A 23864-nucleotide genomic window follows, 5' to 3' on the forward strand; every position below is an offset into this window, starting at 1 on the left:
ACGAATATTGCACGCTCAAGTCCAACAACCCCGGGGTCTTTGTTCGATCCCGACGTGGGGTTCTCGTTCATCTGTCTTGCACTCCGCTTGCGCAGAAGTTCGTCAGAAGAGTTCAAAAGCCAAAGCAGCCGACGCGTCGCTCGACAGCACTCGGCATTCTTGATCGCTCCCTGGTGGTGCATAAGCTGAGTACGTGGCAGAGGTATGTTCCTGTGGAGCCCCTCGCGAGATTAGGTTTCGGTGGGATCTAATCGTTCGACTGCTCCCTTTTACAGCTGCATGCCGTGCTGCCTCGCTGCATATCTCAGCCTTCTCCACTGTCGCGTTGGACTTCACTTGTGTGCATTACTCTGCCGGAGACGTTAACTCGTTGATCCGGCCAATCACGGACTGAGCCTCTTCTCCTCTGTCTCGTCCTTGTCTGCCCGTCGCGGTATGTCGTCCCTTGCCCTTGACTCCCCCCCGTGCCAACCCACCACATTCCCCGTGCCAAAGACCAAAGAAGGGCCCCTACTCTCCGAGGGAGCGGCTCGCGGGAGGAACACGGCCCCGCTAGAGGCTTGTGTCTTGGAGTCACTGGATATTCGATTCTTCAACGCGCCCCGTGCTAATGCCGCTTGCCTTAACAGAGCTCCATAGTCGAACTCGTCTCTTAAACGGGCCCCCTTCCGACCCCTTGTCTCCTACCAGTTCGCCCGTTTCGAGCCCATGGTCCTGGCTTCGTTCCCAGCCACAGTCACTCTTTTCCATTAGTTCTTCACCACACTCATTAATATCCTAATACCCTTAATTCCTTGGGGTAGCGGCTCACTCTTTCGACGCGCGCCCGGACTCCTTCTTTATTGAACCTGTCCGTCTCCGACCTCAAGCTTCCTGGGGAACTTTGTCAGTCACTCTTTTGACGTCTTACCCGCGGCGCCTCCGAGCCACCTTAATCACTCCTACCGGAACTCGACAAGCCTCGACTGCACAGTTTCCTTGGCCGACTTGGTTCATCATGGAGTTCGCCCACGCCGACGAGACCTTCTTCATCGAGTCCGATGACCAGCCTCGCCAGCCATGCATTGACGCCCGGGCTGCCGCCAAGATGATTGCCCGTCAAAGACAAGACGTCATTGGCAGCGAGCTGTCTCGCCAGGCAGCCGACGACTACCTCGACGACATCCTAAAGCACATGCAGACGATGGAGGCATGCTCTCTCCCAATCGCCATCTGCACCTGTGCTCCTGGCTAACACAAACTCTACAGGATGAGACACTACCCGATGCCACCCTCATCGACATGCAGCGAGAGATCCAATGGTACATGCGACCGTACCTGATCGACTTCCTCGTCGAGGCCCACGCCGCCTTCTGCCTTCTTCCTGACACATTGTTCCTCACCGTGAACCTGCTGGACCGGTACTGCTCGCGGCGAGTCGTCTACAAGCATCACTACCAGTTGGTCGGCTGCGCCGCCTTGCTGATCGCCGCCAAGTACGGTGACAAGAAGGACCGGGTTCCGCAAATATCGGAGCTTGCCAACATGTGCTGTGGCCTCTATGATGCTGGCATGTTTACACAGATGGAGATGCACGTTCTCAACACCCTCGAGTGGACCATCGGCCATCCCACCGTGGACTTCTTCTCACAGCTGCTGGTGGCTTACGAGCATGACGACAAGGAGGTGGATTGCATGTCGTCGTATCTCAGCGAGATCGCGCTGTACCACCGGGACTTCGTCTCTGTCAAGCCCTCGACCATGGCCCGCGCGTCGCTAGCCGTGGCCCGCGCAGTCTTGGGTCGACCAGAGGCGATGGACAGGGAGATGGACCACGATGAGACCACTGTGGCGGAGCTCATTTCGGAGTACCTGGAGCAGCCATCGCCGACGCTTGCACGCAAGTACGCGAACCCGAACGCTTACCGGGTCTCGCATCGGCTGGCCGAGTTCGTGGCGGCACGGGCGGCTGCCATCGCCCAGGCTCAGCGGGCGGCGAATCCGCCGTCTCCCCCGGCCGAGATCCTCTCGAAGGAGTCCAACATCTACAGCACGCCGCACAAGCCGCACGTCCCCAACCCCTACGAAGGCTACCTTACTCCCCCCATCACACCCGACGGCGTCAATTTTGGCAACGTAGCCAAAGACTCATACCCGATGCCACGATGCCCGGTTACACCCACGCCGCAGCAACACCACGCGTCCGGGTACGCGCAACACGCACGACACGTGGGAATGCCGAACCAACAAAGCTTTCATCAACAATAGAGTGGTTGGTGGATGTCTCCCTACTGGTCGACATTTACGTGGTGGCCACCGCACATGGTGCCGAGATCGAGCGTTCTCGCGCTGTGGGGATGGGCTCAGAGGGCGACTTGGACGGCCATCAACGAGCCGATCCCCGACATAGACCTGGCGGAAGCTGCTCACCGCCACCGCGTCTACTCGCTCGGATATAATCTGGTCATTCGCATGCATCAGAGAGCTTACACATTTCCTCGACGTTTTGGCATTTAGCGACTGCTTTTCATCGTCTTTTGTCTGCGAAAAATCGAAAGTTTCCAACTCAGCAAGTCTTTTCGGCACCAAAAAAAAGAATTTGTGGCACAACCGATCATACCCCCTTTTCTTTTTCCTTTCCCACTTTTCACTTTGCATGCGACGTTGGGGATACCAGGTCTTGCATACACGGCCACTCGGCTTATGCGCGGCGGGTTTCCGGGACGCGGCAGCCCTAGCTAGGGGCGCCGTGTGACGTGAAGGGCATAGACGGCCCGCGAGAGGAAGGAAACTATTTCTTGGCCAGCCTTGAGACATTACAAGGAACATTGAGATTGCAAAGTGGCCCTTGGGGTGTCGTGGTCGTGTGGACGGAATGTCCGCCTTGAAGAGCGACGAAAAAAATGCGACGGAGGGGGGAGACGATAGGCCTGGCTCCCCGGACTTGAAGACGGTGGCAGGGGGCGCGCCCTGTGAGCACGGGGCATTTTCTGTACAATTCTTTTGCGCTGCGTGAGGGCGGCAGGCGAAACATCGCCATGCGAGGCCAAGGAGCAGTGAGGGACACGGGAACCCACGCAGCTTTTGCTGGTGGTAGTACGACCTCGCGATACCATGCTGTTGGCCGCCGAAGGCTGTCGACAGGGACAAGACAGAAGTACAAAGAAGAAATTTGTCAAATATCCGTCTGGTAATCCCAGTGAAGGTAAAATTCATGCATGTGCGTGCGTGTTTGTTGGCTGTGGCCGCCGAGGGCCTTCCCTGTAGATAGCGGCGCCCGGTAAGAGCTAAAAGTAGGCCCGCGTTCTGACCGCGCCATGTCTCGTAGTGCCTGGTCGGTCCATCCCTAATGGACGACTATACCATGTGCAACTCGATTGGGAGTACAAAGCTACTAATCTCTACAGGGTGCTAGGATCTAGGCATTCGTCGAAGGAGGTCGGGCGACGTTGGATTGGGGGGGGGGGGACAGCACTTGAAAATGGCCGCGTGCGAGTCAGGGCGGGATTGCCTAGGGACGACGACGGTGGGGAAGCGCGAGTGCCAGACTAGAAATGCCATGGACGATGATGCAAGATTTGGAAAGGAGGGGGGGTTCGTATTTTCTCGCGGTCCGCTGACTGACGGGACTTTCGTGACTTGGGGGGCTCAATGAAATGCCACGAGATGAGATGAGCGGGGAGAAGGCAGGGAGGGAGCGCGAAACCCCCCGCCGGAAGACACGAGGAGGCATGGATGGAACGCGTGGCAAGGAGGGGGGACGCGATCGCGCGCGTAGATTGACTAACTTACCCACGTAGTAACTATGTATACTAGTTATTTCCTCTCCTCTTTTATTACGGGGACGGGGAATTTCCGTTCGCATTGATTTGAGCTTGGCCTGCGCCGCGGGGGTACTCTCTTTAGTAGACTGACCTACCTGGTGAAGGTGCCAAGGGGAGGAGGAGTGATGAGGAACGAGACGAGGAGTGGGTGGTTGGTAGTCTGTCTGGCTACCTTAGTAGTACCTACGCTATCGGCTACGTACGGTATATTGATTGATTGTACTAGTCTCGAGTGGTAAGTAAGGTAGTTGGGTAGGTAGGTAGGGCTGGACCTTGGAATGAACAAGGTGCGAAGCAGCAGCGATTGACTTGGTAGTACTAATGGAGCCTACGTAACTAGTTCGGGAGCGCCGCGGTTAGGTTAGGAGCAAGGGGTATGGAAACAGAATACATACAAGAAAGGCGGCGCGGGGGCTCGGTTGCGAAGGGAGAGAGATCTCGATCTAAAAAAGTATATGTGCGTGCAGGGCGCTCTTTACCGTTCGGCAGAGAGGGCCGGACATGGTAGCACGAGTTGGGGGGGGGGGGCGGGAAGTAGTCAGGGCAAGGGGCAGCATGTCTTTGGCTGACCTGGAAGGGCAAGGAAAGAAAATCAATAGCACTTGAGGAAGGGTACTTTTTGAATTGTGATGTTTATTTTGCATCACGAATGGCGTTTCTATCGACTCATCGAGTCTGAAGCCAGAAATGGGACAAGAAGGGGGGAAAGAGGCGGGAGAAGAGGAAGATGTCATTCCGGCCGTGAAAGGGAAGGGCAGGCCAGGAGGGGGGACCTGGTGGTTTTTGGTTGTCTTTTTTTTACGCGCTCGATGGGATTTATTGGCGTGGCCCAAGATACTACAGGTACAAGTACTAAGTTACAACCAGAACTGCGTGTGCCCATCAAGGTACCTACGTATACATGCAATTACCGAACCACGATCTGATTGTACTTTTGACCGACTCCGATGGGCGAATGGGCGAGGGAAATTGGCGAGCCGCGCGCGTGGTGATACGAAACGAGCGAGACACATGGAGCTTGCACGACTGTGTAACCCACCTCGTAACTACCGGAGCGGCCGAAATTGTGTCGCTCTTTACCTCGGGGCAGGGACGAGCAAACAAATAAACAACGAGTCATTCATTGCGCGCGAGGGAGGGCTCGCTCATCATCATCATCATTTATCATGGCCATAGTGGCCATCACTATGCGACGGTTCATGCATGGCCCGCGCCCGCCAATCGTCAGGTGCGCATTACAACAAACGGACAGTGCAGGACAGTACCTAAAGTATTGATTGTACAGTAAGTATATGCTGCGAGCCCTGCAACCAGACCGCAGCCGGGTGATGCTCTCTACATACGTTATGAGGCGGAACCGGGTGTGGCTGGCTGATCATCATACCACGGCAGAGAGCTTCTGAGACCATCAGCCAGCCATGGGATGGCTCTTTCTACCGACCGGTGCCAGCGGTGAGCTGAAGAGTATCCCTTGGGGAGAGACAACGTGAACAAGACTCTGTTTTGGGCCCTTTCGGCAACCTGATCTGCGCTCGCAGGCGGGGGGAACACGGGGCAACCAACGAACATGACGCCGCGGGGCGGGTGCTCTCAGCCATGATGCCTCATTATTGGCAGCGAGTGACGGAGAAGAGAAGGCTCTCTCGGAAGCCCTGATGGGATCAAATTGAAAGGCGAGAGAATCCAGTCTTGTCTGTCCCAGGTGGATGAGTTGCTGCCAACTATACTGTACTACCAGCGCACTCAACCTGTTGTGCCTCGAAGCGTATACGTCGGGCGGGAGGAACATGGTCTCGTCACGGCGTACTTTGTATATACCGTAGCCGTGTCCTTGGGGGCAGAGCTTTCCTTCCCGCCGACGGGGGGTCCATCCATGTCTTACCGGGGGATGATTCACCGGTCGCAAAGCGAGGCAGGAGACTGGCGATCTTGACAGCCGGTCCGCAGCTGAACGACGGGAGTACCCGACGTGACTAAGACCTGCCGACAGCCACAGCGGGTGCCTTGTCTTCTCTTGCCTAAACGAAAGAAATTGTTCATGTTGTCGCTTCGGGTGAATATACGCGGCGGTCGGGGGCAACTGGACGGTATTAAATACTGCTTGCTCGACGTCCCACGAAGTAGGCTCGACGGCCCTGCCATGCCATTCCTCCCTGTCTATTCAACACGTCCTTTTTTTGTTGAGTAAAAAGTTCGCTCCGTCTGTGCCTCCAAGCGTACTCCCAAAAATGCAGCTCCATCTACCTACCGTGTTGTTGGCCATGCTGGCTCCTCCGACTTTGCTCGCCCTGTCGGGTGAAGGGCCTGAAGTTCGTTACACATATATATCCCGTTCCTGCGGGATCTTGGGGCTGGCGGCATGCTAATCCACACGGAAAATTAGGTCACGGTTTCCAAGATTCCCGGTTGCAAGGAAGCGACGACGGTTCAGGAGTGGAAGTGCACCGGCTTTGATGACGACATTGTTCGAAGCATGTACGCGAGAACCACGACTGAGTACGGCTGGGTCTGCGGCCTATACTCGTACGTGTTCCCCCTAGTTTCTCCTTTTGACACGAGCGCTCTACTGACATGGTGATTTTGCTCGAACAGAACTGGCGGGTGCACTGGGAGCCCTTTGTTCACTTGGGTGTCGGCCATGGACGTCGACCGTTGCGCCAGTGGTGGAGGGTGGAACACTCAACATATTCGCAGCGTCATGTGTTCCACGTACCCCAGGCATGAGCAGGGTGCGCGGGGCTCTGCGAATACGTTGGAGCTGTGATGGCCGCATCGATACTATGACTACGCATGTATCTCGGCGAGGGGTTGGCCATATCGACGGACGGGTCGTAACCGCTCAACAGCGAACAACCAACATCCCAGTATACCGCCCCACGCTGGAAAGCCTCACAGCTTGGTCAGGGCGGGGTAAAATAAGGCTACATAGGCACCCGACTTAAGTTAAGCTGTTTGTTTCCCGTCCTTTTAGCTGCCTTTTGCGAAAGTTGCCGTGGTACGCATTGCATTGCACTCATCTTCTCTCGTGAGATACCTACAGCAAGCACAATGGCTCCCGACCTTTACATTCCATCTTGCATTCGCGAACCAGCCCACCCTTTCCATCCACCGCCACTGGGCAAGCCCCTTCGTATCCAGATCGAGGGTCCTTTGGTATCCGTCAAAAAACTCCTTCCCGACACGCCGTGGCACGTCCGCTACATTCCCACGTCTTTCCCTCAACCTGCCGGGCCTCTGCTTGCAAGGCTGACGTATGAGAAAATCTACGGTCACCCAGTTCGCCGTGACGTCGAGGGCGACCTTGTCGTGCGCGACGAGTATCTGGGCTGGGTCAGAGAAGTGAGACCACGAAAGTAAGCTCCAAGCCACCTAATAAGCTGTTTCTGCCCCTGACGATGAGGTTGTTTGTGGTTTGCAACAAGTCTGTTGTTGACAATGAGTTGTAGCGAGATTGACTACTATGGTGTCACGTTTGATCACCTTGTTCCCGCCGACGACCCGAATCCTGAGGTGCTCCAGATCAACATCAATGAGATGGACGATGACGAAGGCGCGTACGCGAACAAGTACCTGCCGTTCGCTGTAGACTGGAGGGAGTTCACCGGGAAGCGCATCTTGGCTGTACCAAGATGCTGCCAGCTCAGAAAGGGGACGACTGATCAGCTGAGAATCAATGACGGGGTACATCGGAGGGACCGGAGGAAGGAGGAAGAAGAAGAAGCTTTGGGCGGTGATGAGTTGCAAGAGAGCGAAGCGGTCGCGGAAGCTTGAATTTTTATTTTTATTTTATTTTTTCGGTCTCATGGGATGAATACCAACTATCAAGTACCTGGCTGAACCTCAGCTCGCTGGGGTCCAGTGAATGTGGCTCACTCACAGCGATGTAAGCGGCCTGGCAAGGTTCCCGGCTTGTACTCCTCCTCCTCCTCCTCCTCCTTCCACCGATGGCCCCACCAGATTGCGCGGGCCTCCACGCCCTGGCCGCACTGGCATTCGCGTGCAAGGCAGCAGCAGGCATGCTCCGGTATCATCAGAAGCAGGGAGGCCGGGCGGTGCTTCATCTGTCTGTGTGTGACAGGCAGGCACATACAGTACGTAAGAGGTGGGTGGTGTGAGTGGCCGTCTTTGCTTCTCATCCACCACCACCTCCTACCTCCACCTCGTCTTTATGGTCCTTGCCGCCTCCGCCCGGTCCGTCCTCTTCCTCTTGTATTCCTGATGCTGGCGAGTGTTGGTTGGGTTGGGCGAGTGACGACTGCTCTCTCTCTCTCTCTCTCCGTCTCACTTTGTGCGCCCGTGGACCACCAGGTCGACGTAGTGTCAAAGGATGCTGTCAACTACCTCACCACGTATCGTGTGCGTCATCAACGCCGCCGTATGGACAGCACTGCTGACCAACATCGTCCTGAATACACATACTGTATATCAAACGACAATAGTATTCAATCATCCCGTATACTTCGAGTCGAAGACACAAGCAGCTCAGCCCGGACATGCATGCCCTCAACGCGGGACAGCTGGCTAGTTACCCTGCACCCTAGCTAGCTTGGATGTTTCTCACCCCTTCCATCCAACCCGACTGACCACTCTCAGAGTACGTAGATAAGGAAACGAGTGGCGCAGCTGCCCATTGTTCGTCGTTGTCTTTGATGTCGTCGTCGAGGTCCGACATACATGGTGAGCCGGCCTTTGTCCTCGGCTGCCGTAATTAATGGTCCCTGCTGCCGTCTGGGCCACGCCGCGGCCCGTCGTCTAAGTCGGTCGCGAGCGCGTAACGACGGATCGTAGTGAAAGCAGGCAGAGCGAACAAAGAAGGTCGGGACTGGTATATGTGTGGCTGTTTGCAGGGCCGTCGAAGCCCGCGAGTTCCTCTTCGTCCTATACTCGACCCCATCAAATGCTTTCAACACCGACGCCGTCGACGAGGGCATGGCTCTGAGGACTCCCGAGGTCAACAACACCTTGCTTTGTACAGCGTTCAAACGAGATCCGAGCCTCAGCGAGGAGAAGAGCCTGCTACTACGCGTGAACCTGAACACACCGCAGTTTCTTACCCTTGGCCGAACATCACCACGCAACCTAGACGGGTTGGAAGCCACGTCATGGCGCCCCCGGAGCTGAACAAGGCGCTGGCTGTCAAGGTCAAACTGGTACTCTGTAAGCTCAGGCAGCCCCTCCTCACGACTTCCGTGCGCGAGAGTGCTACGTTCTAATCGGCATGGCCCGTATAGCTGAGATCGCAGAGCTCTTCGAGGCCAATGAGGCGGACCTGCCGTTCGAGATACGCAGGGATCGCTTCCTCGACATCAACGCCTTCTTCCGCGCCCTCAACCTATACATCTCGGGTGGCGTCCTCGACGACTTCCTATCCAAACATGTCGACTGCAAAGAAAGGGTCGGCTATATCTTTGGCAGCCGATATCAGCACCTCGACAGCTCAAAGCCGGGCGGTGGCGGCGGCGGCAGCTCCGGAGAGGGCCCCGCGAAGCTGTTGCAGCCGCCGGGCCGAGGGCGCGACGAAAACCCGACAAGCAGCGCACCGTGGGCGCCCGACCTCGACAGGGCCGGGGCTACGGGCCTCTCGGAGGAGCCGCAGCGGGACAGGACGCGCGCCGCCGTCGAAACCTTTGGCTCGTTCGAGCCCGTGGCGGCGGACTCTGGGATCCTGCAGGCGCGGGACGACGACGTCGCGGGTCCGCTGACGAGCGAGCAGCTCAACGCCATCGAAGACTTGCTCATCCGCGAGGACATGGAGCAAGGGTACGCACAGAGGGAGAGCGCCGCCAACACGGGGCGATCTTGGACGGAGCTGGACCTTGAGCTGGAGCCGGAGGCGGGCGCCGCCGCCGAGGACGAGGACGAGCCGATGCCTGACTATATTCCGGAGGAGCCTATCCTCACACCGCAGGAACCCGAGGCCAGTATAGAAGAGGGGCTTGAGCCTGTCCTTGAGGAAGATGAGGTTGCCTTAGATGAGTTTGAAGCTGCCTTGAGAGAACTGGAGGCTGTCCCCGAAGAAGACGACGAGGCTAGTTCTGAGGAACCCGATGATCTCTCCGAGGAAGGTGATGACGTTTTCCCAAAGGAGCCTGATGCTGTCGCAGAGGCACTCGAGGGCGTTTCCGAAGAGTATGACGATGCTACTCCGAAGGAGCCTGATGCTATGACAGAGGAACTAGCAACTGTTCCCGAAGAGGCTCATGGAGCTATCCTAGGGGAACCTGAGGCTATCCCCGAGGAAGTCGAGGGCTCCGCAGAGGACCTTGAGGTTGGTTCCGAGGAACCTACCGTTGCTTCCGAGGAGGCCGAGGTTGTCTCTCAAGACGCCGAAGCTGGCCCCGAGGAACCTGAAGTTGTCACCGACGAACCTGAGGCTGACTCAGAACCTGAGGTTGTCTCTGACGGGGCTGAGAGTATCTCTCGAGAGGCCGAAGCTACCCCCGAGGAACCTGATGTTGGCTCCGAAGAGGCTGAACTTGTCTCCGAAGATGCAGAGGTCGTCTCGCAAGGGGATGAGGCTACCCCTGAGGAGCCTGGGGTTGACCCCGGGGAACCAGAGGTTGTGTACGAAGGTGCTGAGGCTGTCTCCGAAGACGAGAGAACCGTCCCAGAGGAACCCATGGACGGCGTCGATCCACCGCCTCCGCCGGGACCAGAGATGCCCATGTCGGAGCCTGAAGTCGTCTCCGAAGGGGATGGGGTTGCCTTGGAGGAGGATACGACCGCCCCGGAGGGACCAGATGACGACATGGACGACTTTGATGCACCGCCCTCGCCGGAGCCAGAGATGCACATGCCGGAGCCTACCAGCGGCCCCGAGCATGCGAGCCCTCCTCCTCGCCCGTCGCCAGTACTCAGACGAACTCCGAGGGCATTGCCATTCACAGAAAGACCACAGGCCCCCGGCCCAGTCCCTCGTCCTCACCCATCGCCAATCTTTAGAGCGCCAATGGCATCATCATTTACAGAAAGACCACAGTTCACCGGCCCTCCCCTTCGCCCTCGCTCTCGCCCGTCGCCAGTTCTTAGACAGGCACCAACATCTTCGCCGTTCACAGAAACACCACAGGTCCCCGAACCGGGCCCAGCTCCGGCCTCGCTTCTTTACCAACCTGCGAACCCGCCTCCCGCCTCGCCTCTTCCCCAACCGACGACGCCGCCCCCTGCCACACCACCATCTCCTCCTCCTGCTCCCGCGCGGACGCAAAGCATGCTGTTGACGCCCCCGAGTTCGATGTCACCTGTAGGGCCCCAGCCTCCGACCTCCCCCCAGCAAACGGCTGCCCTACCGCCTACCCCTGAGTCTCAAGCACAACTCGACGGGTCCATTGCTGCACCGGAGTCGTCACCACCACCGCCGCCGCCTCCAGCGTACGAGCCGCCTGCCCCTGAGCCTGAACAGCGAGACATGCGGCCTGTTTCCGAGCCGGAATCGCCTCGTGCTTCCCGGGTGCCCGAACCTGAGCCAGCACCGAGCCCGCTTGCGCTCGAAACGGAGCTAGCTCCCGCATCGACGGCTGCGGAGCCGAGGTCCCCTCGTCCACGACGCCCTCAGGCGGCACTGAACCCAGAATCGGCATCAGCACCGGCACCGGCTCCGGCTCCGGCTCCGACTCCGGTCCCGATCCCGGTACCCGCCTCCCCGGAGCCAGCCCGAGATAAAGCCCTCCAGGGCGAGGCAGCGCCCGAGCTTCAGCTTGAGAGGGCCAAGGCCTTCCTCTCCGAGCACGTCACGCTCCGCTCCGCCGAGTGGCGCACCCGCTTCGCCCAGGTCATCGACATGACGTCCCGCCTGCAGCGCATCCAGGACGGCGACGAGCCCTGGGGCCTCGCCCTCGAGCAGGTGCTCATCATGGTCCGCACGCACCACGCCTTCATGCAGTACCACGACAACCGCGAGAACTTGGTCGGTGACTCTCCGGAGGCCCTGCCGCTGCCGCCGCCGCCACCGCCGCCGCCCCAACAAGACGCCAAGAAGCCCATCATTCTTCCCGAGCCGAAGCTGAGCCTCCACGACACCGGCGACGCAGCCAACAAGGCCGGTAGATGGACCTACCGGGACGTCAAAGACGACAGTGATGCGTCATCGCCGAGCGAGGCTGTCGAGGAGCTGTACCGCAAGAGACATCAGCGCGACGCCCGGTCGTTCTGGTCCAACAGCCACACCCACCACAAGCCCAAGTCGGGGTTCAAGTGGAACGGGTCGTCGTCGTCCAAGAGCAAGAGGCTCAACGTCGTCGAGTGCGAGAGCAAGCACTTTGAAGAGTGCATGCGCAAGGGCCCGTCGCACACGGCAACGGTCCTGCGCAAGGCTCAGCAGGGGCAGCACAAGGTGCCCCGGGACGCCGAGGAGCTCAGCGACGACCAGTTCGAGGCCTTGGCCCGCCTCAAGGGGTACCGGCGCGCGGCCCTGCAGCAGACCCTCGGCCTGTTCGACTCGCACGAGAACCGCATCGTCGGGGCCAGCCCCTGGCAGACGCTGCTGCCCGACGTGCGCGAGTCTCGCAGGGACGAGCTCGCAGCCGGTCGGCGGTACGCGACGAAGCCATCGCGCCCGGAGACATGGCAGGACGAACAGCCCAGCGCCGCGGGTCAAGGGCAAAGCCAAGATGACGGCCGGGGTCAAGCCGCGGAATGGACCAAGGCGGACGCAATGATGGCTGAGCTGGGCAAGCTGTGGGACGCGCTCATCAAACATCGCACTCTTTACGACGCCCTTTTGCGGACGGCAAGACGAGCCCCACGGCCCCTGATCATGAGCGTCGTCAAGGATGTACGAGCGGGCGTGGTAGGAGCCAGGACGGGCGACGCGAAGCAGTCTGCAGAACCAGGCCCCCCTCGCCTTCGACCCCTCGAGGCACGCTGGCTCGAGCTGCTCTGCCAGCCATCTGCCACAGACACTCCAGCCTTGAAGAAACGCCTCAGTGAACGCGAGCAGCTCTTCTCGGTCAGCGTCCAGGCCATGCTCGACGACCCCAGCGCCTCGTCCCTTTTCAACGACATGGGCCCCAAGATGCCCGGTCCTTTCCTCCAAGCGCTGAACCGCGCGCCCCAACTTCAGCAGCGGCAGTTTACCGTGGAGGAGCTTGCCCAGTTTGTTCCGAGGCTGGACAAGATGAATATTCTCCGGTCAGTCTCTTTCCGCTTTGTCTGCCATTTTTGGCCGATGAAGTTATAGAAAGCATCGCTCTAACCCTCCATGTACATTTAGCACGTATGTCAAGGACAAGACGACGCCTATGCTCGGCCGCCCGGAGCACACGGTGCATCCTGAGCAGCGCATTCGTTGGAGTGAATCTGGCGACGTAGGCAAGAAAGACGAGCAAGGTGACAACGCCGCCGAAGTCCAGGCCTTCATCAAACGCTGGGACCGTACAAAGATATTCGACGCGGACGCAGACGAAGCCGCCGGATCGTACAGCATGGAGTTGCCGAACCGCAACAGCCTCCGCTCGCTCGCCTCTTGCGTCAAGAAGCCGCACGACGTCAAAGCCGATCAGGCGCGGACGGAGAAGCTCTTGTCGCACCTCGCCCACCGTCTGGGCAGCTCCCTGCGCGCCCTGCAGGACCAGCACGCGACGAAGCGGCACGCCCTGCACGAGCTTCTCGGCATAACGCCCGGCGCCCGAGCGATACACCCCGAGGAGCATAGCGTGTCGTACGCGCAGAGGGCGATGCGGCGCCGCAAGTTCCTCCCCGGGCCGGCCGAGTTCTGGCTCGGCGACTCGCCGCTGCAGAGACGGCGCATCGAGCAGCAGCTTCAAGCTCGTGGGTTCTCCCCTACCCCCCCGTCAACGCCCCCCTTTTTCTTTCTCTCCCCCCGTCTTTCTTTCTTGTCTTGCGCGGCTGCTCTCGCTTTTGGAATATCCCCACGATGTGCAGACTGCTAACACGCCAGGGCCACAGGGCTGGATCCTGATGTTGCGCGTCGCGGCAAGAAACGATCCTGGGGCTCAAGACTGTTCAGCATTTTTGGGCGCGGAAAGCGGAATGATGGCGAAGATGACGGCGACGAGAACGAAGAGGCAAAGGCCAGGTTCCCCCCCAGCCCTAACCCCAGCGATGAAGACGAGAGCCCGCCAAAACGGCGTCGTATCGACAGCGCTGACGTTGGGACGCGTGCCGGCAAAGACGCGGAGCAGCCCGCGTCGTCCAGTCAAGCGTCTCGGGCCGAGGACAAGGGCAAGGGCAAGGCGGTGGCATCGGCTGGTGACTTGGAGAGAGACGGGGAGCTCTCCCGCACCGCCGCGCCAAGTCGGGCCCAGCAAGACGGACCGGCCAAGAAGAGAAAGGAGCCGTCTCCGCTAAAACCACAGCCGCCGAAACGAGGCTGGTTCGGGTCCCGGGGGAAGGCTGTGCCATCGGAGTCGTTGAAGCTTCACGTCATGAGCCCGGATGACGGGGAGGGTTTCTGGTAAAGGGAACAAGACGAGACAGCGCCAAATTTGTACAGCGCGTGGGTCCTGATTATACGACTACTTCGTAGTATCTTATCTAAGGAGGCATCAATACGAAGACGGAAGGGCGAGGCTGTCACTTCAGTAGCAAAAAGGTGGAATGAATTTTGGTAATCATTTAGACCGTGACCATTATATCTCGAGGGCCAGGATCGGTTGCCCCCACCGGCCAACCGACCATGCAATGAAACACAATGAATCGAGACTCCGCGCACCGGGTTTCGTCAACACGTTGCCACCCACACGCTTCTCCCTTTCTCTAGTACCGCTTGCCCTCGCGCAGGGTGTCGGCAAACTCCTCCAGGGGACTCCGCAGCAGCTTGGTCTCCTTCCAGAGGTTGGGGGTCAGGAAGCCGTACGTGTTGGAGACAGCGACGAAGACGGCCTTGAGGGTGTTCTCGAGCGTCTTGGTGGAACCGGCGGACGAGGTGTAGGCGTCTTCGACACCGGCGAGCTGGAGGAAGCGCTTGACGGCGGGGGAGGCAACGAGGCCAGTACCACGGGGGGCAGGGATCAGCTAGATGAGAAACCTATGTTAACTTGCTGCCGGAGACCACACAATCTTGCACCGGTCTTGTGGGATGTGAATCATCACCCCAAGACGGCCCGCAACGCGAGGGATGTGGAGAGTAGACGTACGCGAACGGTGACGGAACCGCACTTGCCGCTCTGCTTGCAGGGCAGAGAGTGAGGCTGACCGAGGTTGGTGCCCCAGTAGCCGCGGCGGACGGGGATGACGGAGAGCTTGGCGATGATGATGGCGGCGCGGATGGCGGTCGCGACTTCCTTGGAGGTCTTGATGCCGAGACCGACGTGGCCCTCAGAGTCGCCAATGATGACAACGGCCTTGAAGCGCGTGCGCTGACCGGCACGGGTCTGCTTCTGGACGGGCTTGATCTGCAGATGGCAAAATGCCGTGTCAGCGGGGATCCTTTCTGTCTCGTTTTCTCTCTGTGCGGTTTGTGGAGCGCAATGGCCGCTGCTGCAAGAACTGCGATCGATCCGACACTGCCATTTCCTCAACTCCCATCGTAATTCCACCTCTTTCTGATTCTGGCCGTCCATATCGCATCGCAATTCCTGCAGCAGTGCCCCATGTGCGTCCAATATTTCCACCGTTTCGGGAGGATCAACGGGCTTCGCGTTCGCACCTTCATGACCTCGTCCTTGAGCTTGGGCAGGAAGTTGTCGACAATCTGGAACTCCTTGATGGGCAGAGAGTGCAGGTAGATCTCCTCCATGCTGTTGATCTTGCCGGCCTTGACCAATCGGCCAAGCTTGGTGACGGGCTGCCACTCCTTCTCCTCGCTCTTGCCGCCGCGACGGCCACGACCACGGCCACGGCCACGACCGCGGTCACCACCTCGGGATCCGAAACCACCGCCACGAGCACGGTCAGCCATGATGATTGATGTGTAGAGTCGTCGTCGAGGGGGAAATTCGGCGCGGCGCTGCGGTCGTTAGTTGTTGTGCGGGTTGGAGGGATCCGGAGCGTAGTAACTTTTTGCGCTGGCGGGGTGGATGCAACTCGCTCTCTGCACGGGGTAATTTTTTGGGTGCGCTTGGGTTAGGCGAGCCCTAATGGCTTTCGTGTGGCTGGAATTCTTGTGGCTGTCTCATTGGCGAGCCACGGCGGAAGAAAAGCGGGTCAAGTCAGACTCTCACCTCGGTCAGTCAAGTGGGTCATCGTTCCTCTCGGTGTGGGTTCGGTGGGCTTCGCCTATCACGGGGACGCTCCACGTTACGCAACACATGTCACTGATCGAGAAGTTGCTGAAACAGAAGCAAATATAGTGCATAGAAATTTCTCTTGAATACTGCCACGGTTTCATACACGGATCGCGTGTTCAGCAATGAAGCAGGACAGGCAGAGGGCGTTGAGCCACGGCCACCAATGGAGGATTATAGGCAGTGCTTTCGTGGCCGAGAGGGGTGAGGAATCCAGGGATAGGGGAGAGGGTATCGTGACTTGGAGTACAATCGCATTCCCGGGCTTGCGGGCGCAAAGATGCTGCCGCCGCCTCCTTCAGCTTACTGCGTCTTCCTGATCAGGTTGTCCGACGGTCGGACTCGCTGGGCCCATTCCCTGCTTCTGGTTAGCATCTCTAGCATTGGGTTCGGTTCAAGTTGCGCGCTCACGTCCAGCTTCCATCATACACCCGTCGCTTCTCGGGAGAACCGTATCCCGCGACTTCCAGGCCGGTCTCGATGACGCATGCGGTCACGCCCGTGCCGCAGCTCGAGATGATGGGCTTCTCCGGGTCCACGCCCTTCTCCTGAAAAACGGTCCTCAGCTTATCGGCGGGGAGGAGAGCCTTCGTTTCAGGGTCCAGCACGACGCTGAACGGGACACTGATGGATCCCGGCAAGTGTCCGGAAGACAGACCTTCCCGCGGCTCGGGGTCCTTGCCCGTAAATCGACCGTTGGGCCGGGCATCGAGAACTTGGACGCCCTCAGCACCCTCCTTGTTGTGGTCTTGAGCCACCTCCTTGACATCTTCAAAGCTTGCCACCTTGGATGCGTCGAAGTCGGGGATGGGGTAAGGACAGCACTCGACGCTGTACAGCTCTCCGGACTCGGTGGGCAGACCTTCCTCCACCCATAGCCGGAAGTTGTTGAGAATGTGGACGTGCTGATGGCCAAAGACCTTGAGTGTCCAGCCGATGCGGGGCGCGCTGAAGATGCCGAGCTCCTTGGTGTCGTATACGACGACAACATCTTCCTTGCGGATGCCGAGCTCGCTCATAGCGGCGGCGAAGCGCTTGGCATCGGGCAGCATGTGAGGATAGGGGCTGCGCTTATCGATGACCTTGTCGAGGTCAAAGAAACGGGCTTTGGGGATGCGCTGCTCCCGGAAGGTCTGTATGCCGGTCCGCTCATCGTTGGGCAGGAACCAAGAGGCGCACAGTGGAATAACACGGGGATCCGGGCTGATGGGGGATGGCGGGTTCTTCCTGAGGGCCTCGTGAAGCTCCTTTGGTGACACGAGGTAGCTGGACAATTGCCGGCGGGAAGACATGGCTGCGCAGAACGCCCTTGACGTCCCCCAATGGGCGAGGCCAACTCGCGTGGTACGGCCGACAGCGACGAATGCCATGACGCTGCGTGGTAGATCGTTCGCGCCTCGGCCAGCGGCGGACCTGCAGGATGATGCACAGGTCCAAGCAGCGGTGGCAGCGCCGACGACGGAGAGCTCGGTGATGACGAGACGGGCTGGCTTGGCCCCAATCCGAATCGTTTCCCTACGCACGCAACACGGGCGCCAGAAGCCACGCCGGCAGTATGGGATGCGGGGTACGGAGGGCAAAAAGACCCCGAGCTAAGAACCAGCCGTTGGGTGTCTGGGTGGTGGAGCGAAGCGTGAGTTTGGAGGGTTTTGCTTCCTGGTGACCTGAGCTTGTCACCACCACTTGCCAGGGCAGGAAAGAGAGCTTTCGGTGCTTGTCACTTTTAGGGGGGGGGGGAGGGGGCGCCGCCATCGGCACTGACGGGTGAGCACGCCGCGGGTGGTCGAGATGGATGAATTGGCCTGGCATGGGGAACCCCAACTCCACTCCCTCCCTCCAGGTAACAAAGCCACCTAGCGAGCTCCGTGGGCGCTGGGCCAATTGTTCTGCCCACACCTCAGGGACCCTGGGCCCACCTGCCTCGCATGAGTCGCATCGTCGCCAGTGTAGTTACTTCGCAACTTATTTTGTAAACTTAACCTACACCTCCACTAAACCTCTTTGTCAGACACGCTCATGTAAACACACATCAACAACGAACGACAGCCCCGGCGACAGCGGCATCATCACGCCGCCATAACACCCTCATGAAGGTCACCATCAAGGAGTGGAACGCCGTCGCCACCTGGCGATGGGACATCCCGGAAGACGACGTCTGCGGCATCTGTCAGGTCCACTTTGACGGGACGTGTCCGACATGCAAATACCCTGGCGACGACTGCAGCCTGCGTGAGCCATGTCGCCTTCACATGCTTCGCTCTGTTCTCGTGCTGACCCGTGCCTCCATCAGTGTCTGGCAAGTGCGGCCACAACTTTCACATGGTATGCCGTTTCCTGAATCGCGATGACGCCCAAGACATTGTTGACAGCCATCTCTGCCGTAGCACTGCATCATGGAGTGGATAAAACAAGACTCTGCCCGCGGGCAATGCCCAATGTGTCGCCAGCGTAAGACCACTGCGGTAGTTCTCCAGCATGGACTGTGCCATGAAATTAACTCCTTGATTGCAGCGTTCGAATGGGCCGACCAGGGCAATGATTCAACGGCATCTGGGCGAGAATGAGCACGATGTGCCCCTCGTCCGTGCACGCAACGCACATTTCATGACGCCGCGACACGGCAGAGGCGTAACCTTTGATGCATTCATTAAGCCGTCTCGTCATTCTAACTATAAGTTACAATCTATCCAGCATCTCCGGGGCCAAAGCCTCGTTGCTATCGTGCGTCTTGCAGCGAAAAGCCCCGGCCGCCCTCTAGGAATCGGGGACGTAGACGCCGTCCTTGCACAAAACCACCACCTTTTTGAAGAACCGCCGCCACTCGAGCGGGTCTCCCTTTATTTTTACGAACCGCACGTCGAGGACCTCGGTGCCATCGGGAAGCGGCTGCTTGTCGATGTTGATCTCGCCGTGCAGGCTCTGCTGGCGCCCGTCGACGGCCTTGACCTTGATCTGGGCGATTGGGCTGCCGTGCAAGTTCGGCGAGACGGGGCCAAGCGGCACGTTGAGCTGATGCAACGCGCCGCCAAGCATCTGCACAAGATGGGTAGGAGGAACATGGGAGAAGAAGCGCGTCAAAGACTCGGGAGGGCAGATATCGCGGAAGCGACGGGCCTGCTGCGTCAAGGATATGGACGGTCCCGGCGTATGGGAGAATTGCGACATCGAAGGTTCGTCTGCAAGAGTGCTGAGAACCATGCGGCGGGCATCGGTGGCGCGCGAAGGAAGGGAGGAAGCTGGCATGGCCATGGACCGGAGAACCGGCTGCTCCCAATCCCATTCCTTGTCGTTTATAGGGGTTTCGGGCTGTGTCGAAGAAAACTTGCCCGCGTTCAAGCCGGTGTCTACATCCATATCATCGACGCTTGGTGCCTGTCTTTGTGACGCTGAAGGCTGTTGGCTGAAGTCGACGCGGAGGTTCTCGAGCATCTGCGTCGCGAGGTGGATGGGGTCGGAGACTTTCCCGTCGGCGGTGAGGAGCGGGTTGTGCCTAGTATACCAAGGGTGCTGGCGAACCTGTTGGAAATTGAATCGCTTCGAAGGATCGATAGACATCATGCCCCGCAACAAGGAGAGAGCCTCCGGTGGTGCCCGCTCCCAAAGCGCGTCGGTGCTATGGCCATGATTCCGCCTGTACTCGTTGAACTCCCAACTGCTGGGCGACGGCTCGTCCCAAGGCGTATTGCCCACAAGCAGGACGAAGAGAATGACACCGCAGGACCACAGATCGGCTAGGTCAGGCGAGTATTTGCTGGCACCGGGGGCTTTCCTGTCGGGCGCCCTGCCGCAGGCGAGGATCTCGGGGGCGATGTAGGGAGGGCTCCCGCACAATGTGGAACTGGTCTTGCGCTGGCCCTTGTACTCGAACATGGTGGCCATGCCAAAGTCAGCAAGCTTGAGGCTGCCCTCGGCTGAGAGAAGAATGTTCTCGGGCTTGAGGTCACGGTGGGCGACGCCCTTGGAGTGCATGAAGCTGACGCCGCTGACTAGCTGGATGAAGTAGAGCTGGGCAATGTCCTGGCGGACACCGACGTCGGCCTCGATCTTGTCGAAGAGGTCGCCGCCCTCGGCAAACTCCATGGCGATCCAGCGCCAGACGGGGTCCTCGCCCGACGCGAACCACTCGATGACGTTGGGGTGCTGGCCGATGTGGGAGTGGAGCGAGACCTCCATGGCGAGCTGCTTGGCCGAGATGCGGCCCTGCTTGGTCGCATAGCCCTTGTGGATGAGCTTGACGGCGAAGACGGGCGTCGGCGAGTCGAGGGGGATGGCTTTCTTGATGCTGTAGATTTATACGAGTGAGTTCGGGCGTTCGTCGCCAGAGGGGCATGGGGAAGAGAGAGAGAGCACTCACGAGGCATAGGCGCCACGCCCAACCGTCTTGGAGACGATGCGAAAGGGCAGATCCCGCGGCAAAGGATCTAGCTGAGACTGCATCGCAGACGACGGATTAGCGATGGTCATTGAACATTGCAAGATTAGATGATGGAACGGCAAGTCCACAATGTCGCTCGTAGCCTTTCTTTTCTAGGCAGCAGCACCATCGCCGCATCGCACTGGAGGCACATGGCGGGGGAGGGGGTCCGACGGAGGAGGTACTGAGACCCTGGGACCAAACAAATTGCCGTCGGCACGGTCCGAGGGTATGTGGCAGCCGTCCTGCCCATCAATGGGCTGGGGGAAACACTAAATGTTGTCACTCACCATCTTGGCTGGTCGGCCACTCTACTACTTCCAGGCTTCCGCTTCCCCCCTTACGTTGTGGTTGGGGGGGGGGCCGATGGGCTTTCCCCGCGCGCGCGTGGGCTTACACAACGATGACAGCTGTGCCAGGATGGAGAGACCCGTGGTGTGATGTGCGCGCGTACGGAAAACAAATCTGGCGTCTGTGACAGATAGATTCCCGTTGGCGCTGGTCAACCGTGTGCGGAGGTCGCGTCAAGTCGCGTCCGACCGCGTAAAGCTGCAACCGGACGTGATGGCGTGGTGTGTCGGTTTGCTTTTGGTAGCCACAAAGGGGAGCGACGCCACTAGTAACACAAAGGTCCACGGGTGTCGGGAGACTCTCTCACACGCAGCGGTTGGTTGTTTGGTTGGCTGGCCGTCGCCATGGGGCACGTCCGGCCTGCAGCACCTACAGTGCGCTGCGGGCAGTTATTACCTTAGTTGTCGGCCCCCCGGGGCCAGCCCCACCCCCTGCAGCACCGGGCATGGAAGGCAGTTCCTCCCCCGGCTCGCGTGCAGCGCGAAACCCGCCTGTCGTGTCGCCGCGCGCGACACTGGCCAGACAATGGATGGGCGGTGGTGGCCCGGGCTGGGCTGGTTTCAACGGCCTGTACAGGCGCCGCCATTCATTGGCCCCGGCCGCGTCGCTGCCCCGTCCCGTTGCTGCGGCAAACAAAACACAGCGACGCCGGATGCGCCGCGACCGCCAGCATAACCCGGTCCTCCTCCGTCCGGCAGTCAAGACAACTCAACCCAAGAGAGAGAGAGTGAACCCGTCGACGGACGCTACAAAAACAAGACTCACGCACGCACGCAGGCTTTGCCCCCAGCGAGCAAGCCTCTCCTCTCCCGCACGCCGCACCCCAAACAGAGTTTCCTAGACACCCCCGTTGCATTCCTCTCTCCGTTGCTACCATCCACCCCATCGTCCATCCGCCTGTTCATCCTCGTGCCCCCATCACCACCACCGTAAACCAGCCAGCCGCCTTCTCTCCCTCCCACGTCCCCGCCTGCGCCTTTCCTCAGCTCAGCCTGCTGCTGTCTCGGCCGCTCCTGTCGTCCTTGGCAATTCCTGGCAAGTCGCCGCTGTCTGCCGCCACGTCCTCACGACTGCATCCTGGCGTCCGTTGTTAAACCCCCGTTCCCTACCTCATTTACATCAGCCTCTTTGCCGTCCAGCTATGGATTACGCCATGGACAGCCAAAATTCCGCTCCCGGTAGCGTTCAGGCCGCCAAGCTCAATGGCTCCCGCAAAGGCCCCGACTCCCAGAGTGTCACCAAGAGGTTCGTTCATGCATCGCCTCGCGCCTCGTCGCATCTGTGCCGTGTCAAGTTGGCTGACCCGCGCCCTCGCGACAGGTTGCAAACCGAGCTGATGACGCTCATGACCTCCCCGGCGCCCGGTGTCTCCGCCTTCCCTTCTGCTGACGGGAACCTGCTCTCTTGGACCGCTACTATTGAAGGGCCCGACGATACCCCCTACGCCGGCTTGACCTTCAAGCTGAGCTTCGCCTTCCCCTCCAACTACCCTTATGCGGCTCCCACAGTCCTCTTCAAGACGCCCATCTACCACCCCAACGTGGACTTTTCCGGTCGCATCTGCCTGGACATCCTCAAGGACAAGTGGACGGCGGCCTACAACATCCAAACAGTGCTGCTAAGCCTGCAGAGCTTGCTCGGCGAACCCAACAAGTGAGTTTCCCCGCGGAAGCAATTCTCTAGCCTTTGTATGGACGCCTTTGCTGACTCCCCGCGACAGTGCGTCCCCATTGAATGGCGAGGCCGCCGAGCTTTGGGACAAGGACCCTCAAGAGTTCAAGACCAAGGTCCTTGCGCGACACCGGGACGTTGAGGATGAGTAGCGGAGCGTGACGGGCTAGGCGTTACAGTTTGTTGTTCCACTGGGAGAATTGGAGTCCTCGGGTTGTATACCATTGGTCGTTTATTGCCAGTCACACCTTGGATTGCGCTTTGGGCGCTCTGCACGAGCTGGAAAGGGTTCTTGTCTCCCGCGGGCATGAGACAGGGGGCAATCATCAAGCGATGTCTATTGACGATGGATGGCTTTCCCCATCAATAGATTCAAAGCAAGCCAGAAAGCATTTGCTCTTTTCCCTCGCCAATAACCCCGATCCCCATGTCAATCAGCGCTCAAAGTGTCCTAGCATCAGCGCCGGCGAGTGTGCGACACCAGCGGCAAAAGCCGTCGAGAGTGGTTTGGGTTCAAAGCCTTGATCACATTTCCCTCTGTATTTTCAGCGTGAAAAGCTAGAACAGCCGGTTGCAACTCCAAAATGCCATGCCACACCCGAAGAACCAGTCCCAACAGAGAAGCGTCTTTTTGCTCTATTCCTCAACGACAACCGTGGGGAGGCCCTTGGGGTTCTTGACGTTCACCGCCTGCACGTAGCTGTACAGCTTCTCCTTGGCGTCCTCCTCGTCGTTTCGTCGTCGGGAAATTCGGATGCGCAGTCTGTAGGCAACGCCCTTGATGCCGCACTCCCAGACCTTCTTGTTGAGCTGGGGGTCCAGGCGGACGTCGGTGGTGCCCTGAAGGGTAAGGTCAGCATTATGGCTCTTGATTCTGGTGTGCCCCTCCACTGCGGTTTCGACCGGTGCCAGTCGGGCAGAGGATTGAGGGCCTCGTCGGGTAGCCGTACCATAGCCTTGGTGGCGAAAGCCTTGATCTCCTTGATGGCACGGGGAGCACGCTTCTTGAAGGTGACACCATGTAACTGTTGATCGAAGCCGTCAGCCCAACTCCTTTGCTGCCACCTCGATGCGTTCCAACTCGTCGCGTCGTCAATCGCAGGCCAGACATACTCTCTTGTGCATGTGGATGGTGTACTCGCGGGCGACAACGTCCGCAATGGCGGAGCGCTGAGGCTTGCCGGCAGGCTTCTTTCCCTTCGTGGACGACATTTCTGGATTGGGCTTTGGTCAGTCTCTCGATCTGTGGCGCGGTGACGTTGTGTCGTTCGGACGAAGAGTTGTCAAGGTCAAGAAACCTTGAGCACTCGGTGAAGGAGGCAAGATGATTTGAGGGCGAGCGGCTCGTACCTGCGGATCGTCTCTGCTCACGGTTGGCGATGGGGAGTTGTGATGTCGGAGTGCCAAATTCCGCAAATTCTTTGTGCGTAGGGCAGGCTC

General features: G+C 59.1%; 10 protein-coding genes across 12 annotated transcripts; 6 read left to right on the top strand and 4 right to left on the bottom strand.

Annotated features, from left to right (window-relative positions):
• Nucleotides 1-179: 179 nt before the first annotated feature.
• Nucleotides 180-3165, top strand: JDV02_009426 (uncharacterized protein). The gene is made up of 3 exons (XM_047991088.1): nucleotides 180-433; nucleotides 630-1189; nucleotides 1249-3165. Exons 2-3 carry the CDS (start codon nucleotides 998-1000, stop codon nucleotides 2245-2247), a joined length of 1191 nt encoding a protein of 396 aa, XP_047847098.1. The 5' UTR covers nucleotides 180-433; nucleotides 630-997; the 3' UTR covers nucleotides 2248-3165.
• Nucleotides 3166-6064: 2899 nt separating this feature from the next.
• Nucleotides 6065-6567, top strand: JDV02_009427 (uncharacterized protein; the record flags this gene model as incomplete). Its single annotated transcript, XM_047991089.1, has 3 exons — nucleotides 6065-6112; nucleotides 6187-6326; nucleotides 6396-6567. The coding sequence occupies 3 exons, from the start codon at nucleotides 6065-6067 to the stop codon at nucleotides 6565-6567; spliced, it is 360 nt and encodes a 119-aa protein (XP_047847099.1).
• A 253-nt stretch (nucleotides 6568-6820) lies between these two features.
• On the top strand, nucleotides 6821-7622 carry JDV02_009428 (uncharacterized protein). Its single transcript, XM_047991090.1, has 2 exons — nucleotides 6821-7156; nucleotides 7250-7622. The coding sequence occupies exons 1-2, from the start codon at nucleotides 6852-6854 to the stop codon at nucleotides 7572-7574; spliced, it is 630 nt and encodes a 209-aa protein (XP_047847100.1). The 5' UTR covers nucleotides 6821-6851; the 3' UTR covers nucleotides 7575-7622.
• A 461-nt stretch (nucleotides 7623-8083) lies between these two features.
• On the top strand, nucleotides 8084-14404 carry JDV02_009429 (uncharacterized protein). Its single transcript, XM_047991091.1, has 5 exons — nucleotides 8084-8323; nucleotides 8397-8960; nucleotides 9035-12932; nucleotides 13015-13571; nucleotides 13710-14404. Exons 2-5 carry the CDS (start codon nucleotides 8633-8635, stop codon nucleotides 14219-14221), a joined length of 5295 nt encoding a protein of 1764 aa, XP_047847101.1. The 5' UTR covers nucleotides 8084-8323; nucleotides 8397-8632; the 3' UTR covers nucleotides 14222-14404.
• Nucleotides 14357-15757, bottom strand: RPS2 (40S ribosomal protein). The gene is made up of 3 exons (XM_047991092.1): nucleotides 15412-15757; nucleotides 14900-15157; nucleotides 14357-14777 (listed from the first exon to the last, which is right to left on the bottom strand). Exons 1-3 carry the CDS (start codon nucleotides 15661-15663, stop codon nucleotides 14520-14522), a joined length of 768 nt encoding a protein of 255 aa, XP_047847102.1. The 5' UTR covers nucleotides 15664-15757; the 3' UTR covers nucleotides 14357-14519.
• A 296-nt stretch (nucleotides 15758-16053) lies between these two features.
• On the bottom strand, nucleotides 16054-17764 carry JDV02_009431 (uncharacterized protein). Its single transcript, XM_047991093.1, has 2 exons — nucleotides 16400-17764; nucleotides 16054-16346 (listed from the first exon to the last, which is right to left on the bottom strand). Exons 1-2 carry the CDS (start codon nucleotides 17356-17358, stop codon nucleotides 16292-16294), a joined length of 1014 nt encoding a protein of 337 aa, XP_047847103.1. The 5' UTR covers nucleotides 17359-17764; the 3' UTR covers nucleotides 16054-16291.
• A 311-nt stretch (nucleotides 17765-18075) lies between these two features.
• On the top strand, nucleotides 18076-18552 carry APC11 (ubiquitin-protein ligase Anaphase Promoting Complex; the record flags this gene model as incomplete). The annotated part of the gene is made up of 4 exons (XM_047991094.1): nucleotides 18076-18217; nucleotides 18279-18310; nucleotides 18373-18436; nucleotides 18500-18552. The coding sequence occupies 4 exons, from the start codon at nucleotides 18076-18078 to the stop codon at nucleotides 18550-18552; spliced, it is 291 nt and encodes a 96-aa protein (XP_047847104.1).
• Nucleotides 18553-18609: 57 nt separating this feature from the next.
• Nucleotides 18610-20977, bottom strand: chk1 (Non-specific serine/threonine protein kinase). Of its 2 annotated transcripts, XM_047991096.1 has the most exons (3): nucleotides 20693-20977; nucleotides 20343-20419; nucleotides 18610-20270 (listed from the first exon to the last, which is right to left on the bottom strand). In XM_047991096.1, exons 1-3 carry the CDS (start codon nucleotides 20693-20695, stop codon nucleotides 18743-18745), a joined length of 1608 nt encoding a protein of 535 aa, XP_047847106.1. In that variant the 5' UTR covers nucleotides 20696-20977; the 3' UTR covers nucleotides 18610-18742. The 2 variants fall into 2 exon arrangements, with proteins under 2 accessions (XP_047847106.1, XP_047847105.1); XM_047991095.1 differs by lacking the exon at nucleotides 20693-20977 and having other exon boundaries at nucleotides 20343-20638.
• Nucleotides 20978-21894: 917 nt separating this feature from the next.
• UBC11 (E2 ubiquitin-conjugating enzyme) lies at nucleotides 21895-22930 on the top strand (the record flags this gene model as incomplete). The annotated part of the gene is made up of 2 exons (XM_047991097.1): nucleotides 21895-22406; nucleotides 22474-22930. 2 exons carry the CDS (start codon nucleotides 21895-21897, stop codon nucleotides 22574-22576), a joined length of 615 nt encoding a protein of 204 aa, XP_047847107.1. The 3' UTR covers nucleotides 22577-22930.
• RPL31B (60S ribosomal protein L31B) lies at nucleotides 22745-23811 on the bottom strand. 2 transcript variants are annotated; one of them, XM_047991098.1, is made up of 4 exons: nucleotides 23775-23811; nucleotides 23538-23638; nucleotides 23375-23449; nucleotides 22745-23264 (listed from the first exon to the last, which is right to left on the bottom strand). In XM_047991098.1, the coding sequence occupies exons 2-4, from the start codon at nucleotides 23634-23636 to the stop codon at nucleotides 23061-23063; spliced, it is 378 nt and encodes a 125-aa protein (XP_047847108.1). In that variant the 5' UTR covers nucleotides 23637-23638; nucleotides 23775-23811; the 3' UTR covers nucleotides 22745-23060. The 2 variants fall into 2 exon arrangements, with proteins under 2 accessions (XP_047847108.1, XP_047847109.1); XM_047991099.1 differs by having other exon boundaries at nucleotides 23538-23811.
• Between the last annotated feature and the right edge of the window lie 53 nt (nucleotides 23812-23864).

This window comes from Purpureocillium takamizusanense, chromosome 9, assembly GCF_022605165.1.
Source record: "Purpureocillium takamizusanense chromosome 9, complete sequence".
In the NCBI taxonomy this organism is placed as follows: domain Eukaryota; kingdom Fungi; phylum Ascomycota; class Sordariomycetes; order Hypocreales; family Ophiocordycipitaceae; genus Purpureocillium; species Purpureocillium takamizusanense.

Coding starts and splice junctions, on each gene's coding strand:
- JDV02_009429 (XM_047991091.1), top strand. CDS start 8,633: ATGTGTGGCTGTTTGCAGGGCCGTCGAAGCCCGCGAGTTCCTCTTCGT. Junction 12,933..13,014: donor GACAAGATGAATATTCTCCG/GTCAGTCTCTTT, acceptor ATGTACATTTAG/CACGTATGTCAAGGACAAGA. Junction 13,572..13,709: donor CGAGCAGCAGCTTCAAGCTC/GTGGGTTCTCCC, acceptor CCAGGGCCACAG/GGCTGGATCCTGATGTTGCG.
- RPS2 (XM_047991092.1), bottom strand. CDS start 15,663: ATGGCTGACCGTGCTCGTGGCGGTGGTTTCGGATCCCGAGGTGGTGAC. Junction 15,158..15,411: donor TCAAGGACGAGGTCATGAAG/GTGCGAACGCGA, acceptor TGCCATCTGCAG/ATCAAGCCCGTCCAGAAGCA. Junction 14,778..14,899: donor GCGGTTCCGTCACCGTTCGC/GTACGTCTACTC, acceptor TTTCTCATCTAG/CTGATCCCTGCCCCCCGTGG.
- JDV02_009428 (XM_047991090.1), top strand. CDS start 6,852: ATGGCTCCCGACCTTTACATTCCATCTTGCATTCGCGAACCAGCCCAC. Junction 7,157..7,249: donor AGAGAAGTGAGACCACGAAA/GTAAGCTCCAAG, acceptor AATGAGTTGTAG/CGAGATTGACTACTATGGTG.
- JDV02_009426 (XM_047991088.1), top strand. CDS start 998: ATGGAGTTCGCCCACGCCGACGAGACCTTCTTCATCGAGTCCGATGAC. Junction 1,190..1,248: donor AGCACATGCAGACGATGGAG/GCATGCTCTCTC, acceptor CAAACTCTACAG/GATGAGACACTACCCGATGC.
- RPL31B (XM_047991098.1), bottom strand. CDS start 23,636: ATGTCGTCCACGAAGGGAAAGAAGCCTGCCGGCAAGCCTCAGCGCTCC. Junction 23,450..23,537: donor CCATCCACATGCACAAGAGA/GTATGTCTGGCC, acceptor TTCGATCAACAG/TTACATGGTGTCACCTTCAA. Junction 23,265..23,374: donor CTTTCGCCACCAAGGCTATG/GTACGGCTACCC, acceptor CTTACCCTTCAG/GGCACCACCGACGTCCGCCT.
- JDV02_009431 (XM_047991093.1), bottom strand. CDS start 17,358: ATGGCATTCGTCGCTGTCGGCCGTACCACGCGAGTTGGCCTCGCCCAT. Junction 16,347..16,399: donor GTGTATGATGGAAGCTGGAC/GTGAGCGCGCAA, acceptor AACCAGAAGCAG/GGAATGGGCCCAGCGAGTCC.
- chk1 (XM_047991095.1), bottom strand. CDS start 20,452: ATGACCATCGCTAATCCGTCGTCTGCGATGCAGTCTCAGCTAGATCCT. Junction 20,271..20,342: donor GGGCGTGGCGCCTATGCCTC/GTGAGTGCTCTC, acceptor ATAAATCTACAG/CATCAAGAAAGCCATCCCCC.